This window comes from Nematolebias whitei, chromosome 16 (assembly GCF_014905685.2).
Source record: "Nematolebias whitei isolate Nwh7 chromosome 16, NemWhi1, whole genome shotgun sequence".
Classification (NCBI taxonomy): Eukaryota; Metazoa; Chordata; class Actinopteri; order Cyprinodontiformes; family Rivulidae; genus Nematolebias; species Nematolebias whitei.
Genome location: NC_056513.1, coordinates 25,167,330 through 25,177,439, shown reverse-complemented (window position 1 = coordinate 25,177,439; position 10,110 = coordinate 25,167,330). Strand labels below are relative to the sequence as shown.

General features: G+C 43.8%; 1 protein-coding gene across 1 annotated transcript in view; it reads right to left on the bottom strand.

Annotated features, from left to right (window-relative positions):
- Positions 1 to 483: 483 nt before the first annotated feature.
- Positions 484 to 10,110, bottom strand: part of grin2ab (glutamate receptor, ionotropic, N-methyl D-aspartate 2A, b) — a 219,077-nt gene continuing 209,450 nt past the window's right edge. Inside the window, exons 15-19 of the mRNA XM_037689831.1 lie at positions 7,241 to 7,428; positions 5,351 to 5,589; positions 2,874 to 3,057; positions 1,809 to 2,583; positions 484 to 1,716 (exon numbers count right to left, since the gene is read on the bottom strand). Of these exons, the coding sequence (XP_037545759.1) occupies positions 720 to 1,716; positions 1,809 to 2,583; positions 2,874 to 3,057; positions 5,351 to 5,589; positions 7,241 to 7,428 (2,383 nt within the window). The 3' untranslated portion in view covers positions 484 to 719. The remainder of the gene's footprint in view (positions 1,717 to 1,808; positions 2,584 to 2,873; positions 3,058 to 5,350; positions 5,590 to 7,240; positions 7,429 to 10,110) is intronic.

Sequence of the window (10,110 nt, the reverse complement as noted above, 5' to 3'; positions counted from 1 at the left end):
ACACTTCTCGGATGCGTTTCCTGACTCCTGCCTTCCAGTCTACTCTTACTTAAAATAGTAATTTCCATTCAAGTCGAGGATTACTTTAGTGTCGTTTACTTTTTAAGCCATGCTGGCAGTGCAGTTTGGAGGCTCAGACAACAAATGGGTTGACTGTAGAAATCATAGTGCAACAGGAGACTCCTGAAGAGGGGGTGGGGTTGACTGTGTATGTGTGTGTGAGAGATCTCAGAAAGAAAGGGGTTTTCTGTGACCCCTTTATCTCCAAGAAGTTGATGCGAGGGCGGGACAGGTTGGCTCGTCTTCCAAACGCTGCCGTGTCTTGCATTACATCCCACTGTTGTTAGACTGCTAGTACAGTGTCCTTCTCATTCCACCAGGACTCCCATCTGTCTTGTCAGATGCGTTGCCTGTTTGTGCCCCGTTGCCCACAGCTTGGGGCTAGTGCACACATTGACACTCTCACACAATTCTCATCTCAAACTGTGCCTCCAGGTGTCCCCGTGGCCCCCTTTGCTTCCTTATTGAGGGTTTAATAAAGAAACAATGATTTTATTACTCGGCATCACTGTTTACTTTTATAGTCCAGTGCTGACCTTTCTGTGTGTTTTCAAGATGTGCTTAAATTCAGAGACTGCCTGGTCCGGTCACACATACCTTTTCTTGCATGCTTGCGTGTTAGCGTGTCTCTGTGAGATTGAACGTGCTATTTGTGTCTCTCAGACATCAGACTCAATGCTGGGCATGCGGCGATACAGCCGGGGTCGGTTACCACCTGCGCTCGAGGCTCGAGGTGCTGTCACATAGCTCATTGGCTGAGAAGCAGCAGGTGGGACCATGTAGGCCATCACTGGAGGCTCCTGTTGAGGGTAGAACACCTGTTGGTCAATATGGCTGCCGTGCTGGTTGATGTGATGGCTGCCATGGTTACCAAGTGTGAGTGTCATGGGCATTCTCTGCTTGTAGATCTCATGAGTTGAGCTTCTTTGCGGTAGGCGCGTGGCAGCCTGGGAGGTGGGGTCTCGTTGTACCGTGCCAGGGGCTGACTGCAGGAAAGGGTTGTGTGATGGACGATCAGGCAAGAGGCTCTTTGAGCGCCGGGGCAGAGGCATAGGGATATCAAGACTGTGGTGGTGGGAGGGGGATGGCGAGGGGGGGCTGCGGCTGCTGTATGGACGATCAGAGCGCATAGTGAGAACATTAGCATAAGCTCCATCATCCAGGGTCAGCTCCCTGTCCCTATCCCTGTCAGGCAAACTCAGTCCTCTCATGTGGGTGTGAGGCTGCAACTGCCGCTCCGGAATGCCATCTGGAAGCACGTTCTCGTAGGAGGCCTGACGACTCAGCTGGAGGTGCTGGGCGGATGAGGAGGTGGGGATGGGAGACGGCGAGGAGGGGGTGGGCTCGAAGTGGCTGACAAGTCCGTCCCCTTCGCCCACCAGGCCCAGCTCGCTCTGCGGATGGTAGTGAGTAAACATGTCTCCGCTGTGTGGGTGAGTGTGGGAGTAGTGTGAGTGCAGGTGGTCTTCGCTGATGTCGTATAGGTTCCCCAGGTGGGCGCAGGCATCACAGCGAGTTTGTGGTGAGCGAACGGTGTAGAGGCCAGAGTAACCACTGAGCTTGGTCAGGCAGGTGCGACAGTGGCCGGGCCTGGCCCCTTGTGTCCCCGAACCTCCAGTTGGAGCTTCAAACGAACCTCCAGATTTGTCCTTCGCACTGAATTAAAAAAAGAACACTGATCATACAAAAAAAGTCATTTGATACAAGTGAGTCAATTTTAGTGTTTTGTTTTGTTTGGGAAACCCTACCTGCTGTGTGTGTAGGTGCTGTATTTCTTATCTTTCAGGGAATGCAGGTCAGCCTCGGCACTGTGGCTGTGGTGCAAAAGGCTGGCGCTCAGCTGCATGATCGGTGCGTCCGACTGGTGTGAATGTGAGTAAGTGCTTTCAGGTGGAAAGAGGTCAGGGGGGTAACTGCGGTCATCTCCTCCCCCCTGGCTGTCTCTCTGGTAGGGAGGGATCGACTGGAGGCTGGCCTGGTCAGAGTCAATGGAGTAAATCTTAGCTCCTCCGCCACCCCCTCCTCCTCCACCTCCACCCCTCTTCCTCAGCTGATTAATTGGTTTAAACCCACCCCTCACTGCCATGGAGTCAGAATCTTTGTGCGATGGCGGCCGACTGGAACACTCAGACATGTCAGAGTGCTGTGGTTCTTCAGGCAGGTAGCGCTGGCTTTTCATCGTTGGAGGTCCGCTGCCCCCTGAAGCAGGGGTGGGGCTTGGGCCTGGAGATACAACACTTGGCTGAGTTTTCAGTGTCTCTACGCTTTTCTTCCACAAGGCTCGGGGTTTTGATGCAGTGATGGCTGGACCTGGCAGGCGGTTCTTGCCGTTGTCGTTGGTGATTGACAGCTGAGGTTTGTTGGGGCTGGTCTGGTGAGCAGGGCCTTTTTGTTGCCCGGGAAATGGTGCAGCATTATTAAGGTGGTTTTTATGTCTCCCGGACAATGACAGGAAACCCTGTGGACCTGCAGCGTTGCTATAGAGACCAGGACCCTTCTGAGGCAGACTATGGAGTGAGTTACCTAGGAGACAAGATGACACGCTTCTCAGACAACAGATACAATAGATGGATATTTGGAAGGCTGCTTGTCCAGTTAGCTGATAGACTATCAGTTGTTTTAGCATGTAGCATGTGCACATCAGTCAATCTGATTACAGTCTGGACACACAACATACAGTCCCACCTTTGCTGCGCATGCGCAAACTAATGCCATAATTATCTGACATGGAATGTTAGAAGATCCAACATTTTATCCAAGCTCTGTTTAAATATAAGAAGTGTTTTGCACCATCTATAAATGTCTTACATTACCTTTTCCTGTCATCATGTCTAGGATGCTAGGTTGCAGGAGAACAGTGTTGCGTTTGGGAGAAGACATAGCGATTGATTTGGCAGACTTAAGCAAGTGCAGCATGTTGGCTTGAGGACTGAAGTCCAGCTCAGGCGTCTTCTTCTTCATATCTATATGAACACCATGAATACAGCTCCATATACCCTGAGAGGGGAAGAAGAGAGAAAATTAAATGGAAAAGAGAAGGTGAGGAAATGAGGGGCAGAAGGATATGAAAAGGTAATAGAAAAGTAAAGGTAATTCACCAACCAGTGGCTTTGACCATAAAAAAATTCAGACATGCACAAGACTAATTTCCTTACAAAGAATAATAAGAGCCCGCTACATCATCTCTTGAGTGCATTTTCTGCAAACCCTAACCTCATTTTGTTTTGTAAAGTGACTAGAGGAGGTAATCACCACTTTTTAAAAGAACTGCCTCAGAGGTGCCTGGTAAATTAAATCTAAGGGATGATGTCACTGGAGGGGGGGTCCTTTGAGTGAAAGGAGTTGTTCTTCCTACAGCCACTTAACCTCCAGCATCACTGCTCTAACAGCATGGGCACGCCAAGAGACACAGAGACACACATACTTATCCCATCACAACCCGTACACTTTCCTCAACCCATCACCCTTTCCTTTTGTACGACACTTAATGTGTGAAACGCTGCTTGACTGGAATAAAAGCTCTGCTTAAAACAGAGGCATCACATATGAATAATGAAAAATGTGGCCTGTCTTGGTGTGCCCATTTGTACTTTGTGTGTACATTAAAGTTTGTGTGTGCGGATCTGTCCGTCTGTGGTTAACTCAACTCGCCCTACTTGCATGTGTGCAACCATTTCTTACCTTTACCAGACCTACTTGGGAACGTGTGTACATATTACTTTGAGGCAGGGACAAACCCACTTTGTGTGTTTTATTTTATCATTCTTTTAGCAGTTTGATTTGTTTATCCTTCAGTTCATATGTACAGCAGCATGTTTTGTCTGCCTCATCTGGACTCTAGATCAAATCTGTCCTCCTCTTTGCTCTTTTAGTGCACTGATAAACATCCAAACAGTCATTCTGTATCTTGATAGTGATAACTGCGTCTGTTTCCAACTTAAGAGTCACAAATTCCTGCTTATGTGTACATAACAAAAACATTTTTCATTCAACCTTTATTTACCTTTATCTCATGGTGATGTAATCATTCATACCTATCTGCTCACCACAGACTCATGTTCGGGCTGCTGTTGATACACTGTATTGTTTTACATTAATAGTGTTTATCTTAATGGATATCTTAGATCCTTATTTCCCGTTTCTTTTTACACTTTATATTTTTGCTATTATTGGGGGTAACTGAGACCTTGAGTACATAATTTCATTCCACCTCATGTGCCACATGAGATGTGAATGACAAACTTGACTTGAACTTTATTTATGCAGATTAGTCTCACTGAGTCACGAGGAGACTTTTTTACAAGAGATATTTTAATCATAAACCACAGATGAGGTACACACAACAATAAACATTCATACAAAAGTATATAAAGAAAAATAAATAACCCCATGTAACGTTTCAGTTCTGGATCAGTGATAGAACTGTATTTTTCATCAGGCTGTAAAAGTTAACTGTGTTCAGAAACAATTATTTGTGTTGGCTCCGCCTCCTAAATGCTCCAAACAGGTACAAAGTGTTTTTTAAGGTCCAGAGGGGAGTTAAGTGCTCACGCAGCTGTTGATTTCAACCAAAACAGTGCAAAGCATAAAAAGTTTCATATTCAACATGAATTTTCTCACAACTCTGTTAATGTGGTGCACTTATAAATGACAGAAAACTACAGTAAATAAGATTTCTGTGTAGAAAACTGCTACACAGTTGGGTTTTTGAGGATGAGACTGTAGTTCTGCTTCCAGAGGTTTAATCGTCTGAATGTTTCTGAATTGTTCTGGTTGTAGGTTTTCCTGTAAATGTAGGTTTTCAGCCAATTTGCACACATTGTAAATGCTTAAACAACAAGCTAGCCCTTTATAAGATAAAGCAAATGATTCAAAAGAAGAAAAATAAAAAGCTGTATTGGTTGCATTAAAGTAGTTTTGTTGTTTTCTTGCATCCGATTTTAAACCATGAGCAAAACCAATACTCATTTAATTTTACACAGTAGTCTGTAGATCAGCTGTTCTGTCTAACGTCAATATTTTTTGCCCAACATTTCCTTCCCCTGTCCTGATATTGGTGTTGCACCAGGCTTCAGTGCCTCACAGCCTGAGTCAATGCTGTAAAGCAGAGTTGCTGCACTTTAGGTGATGGTGTTTTGATAAGGAAATAGCTTTGAGTGCAGCACATTCAAACTGGTGAAAGCAGCCCCCCTGCACACCAAATCTAGAACAACTCAAGGTTGTCAAACACAGGTTGAATTCCTGAAAACGGCTCCTGCAGAAGAAAAGGGTTATGTTTCCTTCTCCTCACCCTGCTGATAGTGAAGAGCATGCCAGGCCTTCCAGAGCAGACCCCTGTGAAGCAGTATCTCAGCCTCCAGTAGAAAAGATGCTCAGAGATGAAGGTGAGGATAGAGAGGCCCATGGCTGTAGCCAGCATATAGAAGACACCCGCCATGTTGTCCACGTCCAGCTGACTGGACATCACCTCGTTCTTTTCATTGTGGCAGATCCCAGTTAGCCACTGTGCCTCCAGCTCCTCCATCTCACCTGTTGGAAGCAAACAGACAAAGGAAATACACTTGTAAATGACAGCATGAGAAAGGGTGCGAGGAACAAAGGAACAGAAACTGATTAATGAAAAAAAAGAGGTTCCATTAGGACAGGAGTTCCCAACCCTGGTCCTTGAGGAACAGCATCCTGCATGTTTTAATTGTTTCTCTGCTCCGACACACCTGATTTTAATAAATGGGCGATTCACAGGATTGTGCAAAACTTGATGAAGTAATTAAATCAGTGAATTAGGTGTGTTGGAGCTGGGAAATAACTAAAACATTCAGGATGGTGTTCCTCAAGGACCAGAGTTGGGTACCATTGCATTAGGAGGAAAGAAAAAATGAAAGTGAGGAAAGATAAGAACTGATGCAGCAAATTGTTGCAGAAAGTCTCTCAGACATATTACTGTCATTTCTATATTAGGTTAATTAAAAAAATTGTTTTAAGTCACTTAAAATAACAAAAGTATTATGTTACAGACATTTACTGCAAAGAATTCAGCTTTAAAAAAAAAAGAAAAAAAAAAGTACACAACAAAGCAGGGGGCAGCACGGTGGCACAATTGGTAGAGCTGCAGCCTCTCAGCGAGCAGGTTCTTGGTTCAAACCCCGGTCCAGGGGCCTTTCAGGGTGGAGTTTGCATGTTCTCTCCGTGCATGCGTGGGTTTTCTCCGGGTGCTCCGGTTTCCCCCCAAAGACCAAAAACATGCATGTTAGGCTGATTGGTAACTCTAAATTGTCCCTAGGTGTGAGTGAGAGAGTGAATGGTTGTTTGTCTCGTTTGTCTCTATGTGTCCCTGTGATGGACTTGCGACCTGTCCAGGGTGTACCCCGCCTCTCACACAGTGATTGCTAGACATGGGCACCGGCGACCCCCGTGACCCAGAATGGAATAAGCGGGTAAAGAAAATGGATGGATGGGACAACAAAGCAGGCAAACAAAATTCATGCAAAACTTTGAATATTGAGCAAATTAAAAATACATAACACAAAGAAAGTGAATATGCACCTTCCTCCAATTGGAGTTGTTTTATAATTGCCCAATTTTTATTACTGTGTATTTTGTTTTTATTTATTAAACCAACTGACATTAAATATATTTAATTTACTTTTTGCCCACTACTTACAATGTAAGTAGTAATAGAAAGTAAACAGGTGGTAGAGCGGGGAAAAGGTCTTTTTTTTTTAAGTGATGAGGAAAGATTGATATAATTGTTATTGTGGTGATTGCATATGATTTGCCTGGAAGGTGTTTTGGCCTAAATAAAAAAGTTGTAAGTGAAGCAAATCACTTTAGTTGTTTCAGCGGTTTGATTTTGGGCTGGCTGATTCTCTTATTTGCCTCCATTCGCTCCATCTCACAGCTTATTATTCAGAACAATCTGGAGGAGTAAACATAACAGGACATGGTGGACACACGCACACAGACACACACAGAAACACACACTCAGAGTAATGATGATGAAATGGAGTGTTAAGACTAGCTCCTGATAGCTTTCTAAAAGAGGAATGGGGGGAGAAAAGGGAGGGTTGTTGTAGGGGAAACCAAAAATAAATAAATAAATAAATAAATAAACTGTAAAAGTGTTGACATTAAAAACCTGCAATAGCTTTAAAACTTAAAATGTTGATGCTAAATGACTTACCGTCTCCTATGATGCTGAGTATGGCCAGGTCAACTAAACGTTTCCAGTAGGAGCCTTTCTGTAGAGCAATTCCATAACCTGTGGTGGCAAAGATGTAGCCACTACCGATCGTCACCAACTTGCAGCCATCATCTCTGCCCGCCATATAATTCAAGACTGCAGCATCATAAATGAACGCATCCAGTTTTCTGTAAACGAAACAAACAGTGTGAGCTCTGGGAGGAAAAACAGGACTCAGAACGTCTCAACAGTTTACACGGTCAAACTGAGCGGTACAGACACATTAAATATAGAACAACAAGAGAAGAAAACAATTTGGATTTTTTTTTTTTTCCTTTCATGTACACTGAACAGTTTTGGCTTCAAGATTCTGAAATCTAATGTAGGACATATTATATCATGGCTCATGCACAAAAATCCAGGTAAAAAAATCCAACAAAGTTCAGTCAGGTCCTCTGGACAGTTTCTTTTTTTGTTGAGATGTTTCGTCTTTCATCCAAAAGACTTCATCAGTCTGACGAGCCACAACAAACTCAGTCCCATAAGTAGCTCACTCACATGTGTTTTATGGCCAACCAGTTTTATGGTGATAACATGGTTTCTGGTTTTGAAGCAATTTGGCCATGGCAGCTTGGGAGGAGTTGATGGGGGAGAGGGCAGACTCCAGAAACCATCTTATCACCATCAAACTGGTTGGCCCACTATATGAGTAAGCCACTTATGGGATTGAGTTTGTTTTGGCTCCGCGGACTGATGAAGTGATTTGGATGAAAGATGAAACGTTTCAACACAAAGAAACCATCCAGAGGACCTGACTTAACTTTGTTGGAGGCATATTATTATTATTATTATTATTATTATTATTATTATTATTATTAGACTTATTATTATTAGATTTATACAGTTAGGTCGCAGGGGGGGGGGGGGGGGGGGGGCTTAGATCTTCTAGTTTAAGCATCCTCCAGGAGCAATTTGAGATAAGTTGGACTGTCCAAGGCCAGCGGGGAGGCCAAATTCAGGTAAACAACAATTGTTTTGGGCAGGCAAACTCGGATTTCTGTCTGCCTTCAAGTTCTGCTGGTACACTCAATGATGAATCCAAACAGACGGATTTGTGGACATTCTGCCCGGTCCATGATCGTTAGCTTTCTCCAAGGTCGAATCCATCATGCCGGCGTGTTCCAGGAGCTGCAAGTGGCCTATGTTTCTCAGAAATCATGTCCAGCATGCAGTTGAGCTTGTTAAGAATTCGAGTCTGAGAGCTCAAGGCATAAATTAATCCTTCACATAAGGCTGGCAGCTTTACCACGGCCAAAACTGCTGCCGATGTCTTCCTAATTTGTCGATATCTTAGGTATCCTCCAATTTCAAAAAGCAGAAACCCTGTTATCATAAATACAATAATCTACACATCTTCTAAGTCCTCCACGGACAGAACAGATAGGCACATCATCTTCCACTGCCCCCAGGAATACATGACAAGCCCAGTTGCGTGCATCCATTCAGGGCATGAGGGCTCTCCAGCACCCTGTTGTCTGGTAGAAAAAAATAAGTACTAACGCTGTTGTGGGCTGGTCTATTCTAATGACAAAACCTCCTTTCCCAAACTGAGCGGGGTGGTGTCTGCAGTTCTGTGCAACAAGAAATGTTCAGACCTCTATATTGGAGAAACTCAACAGCCTCTCCGCAGATGCTTGGCTCAACACAGAAAAGCCAGCCATACACTTACATCTCAAGGATAACATACATGCTTTTGAGGACCATAATGTTGACCTTTGGACATAGAAGGCTAGCTGGTTTGGTAGGGGGTAAAGGAAGTTAAACGTGAAAAAAACAACTTTGAACAGAGGAGAAGGTCTCAGATTCCAGCTTTCTCAAACCTGCAGCGGAGCATCAAGCCTGATAGTCTGTTGTCCTCCTCTCTAATTAACACCTTCATGCAGGTGAACAAAACATCTCCTTTGTGTTTAGTTTTTGATGCCATGTGTTCCTCTGAGCCACTTACTACTTCTCTCTGAGTCATTTTCTTCTTTTCATCTACTTTAAACGCCCACACTCAGTTATTCTTGTTCGACATTAGTCCAGGTGTTCATCGGCCCTCGTCTTTAAATTCTGTACACCTTCTGTCTGGCATTACGAGGCTTTTTGCCTAGTCTGGTTCTCTGTGATTTTTTTTTTTTAGCTCAGTGTGTTGCTCCTGCAAGTTCATGCTGCTTTGTCAGCCTTTCTAGATTAATTTATTTGGGGGCAGTTACGATTTTAGCCTCTTTTTGGGGGTGCTCACGCACTCCTAAATTTTAACTCAGCACTGCTGAAAAAGTAAGAAACCATCATTACGATTTTGTAAAGAAACTCAGTTCTCAAACCATAGATTCACAAAAATATTAAATAAATTTGTAATAAATATGGAATAAATTATGACACTCTTAAATGTACCAGTAAAATCTATGATTTTTTTTTTGCACGAGTCAGATCCTCAACACCACCTGTCCATCAATCCAACAGGCTTGTCAGCAACTGACCAATCAGCAACCTCAACTTGTCCCGAAGTGAAACTCCCCTTACCTGCAGGAACTGTACCTCTTTGTCCTCTGACAACATTGTTGGGGTTTTACATTATGAACGTTTTGCAGTCAGAGGGATTTCGTGAAAAATGCAAAGCGTGCTCTATTCACACAAGGAGAGCTGTTGGTCAGGCTACTTCTTGTTGCTCTCTAAAATAGTTATTGAATCAAGTGTTTACTTATGTAGGTAAACATAGATGTTTTAAAACCTGTTAAAATACACCAGAATGTAGGAAATGGCCTCTACTTTATTCAAAATTTCTGGGGGAGGATCCCCAGACCCTCCCACCAGTGTGTCACCCCCCC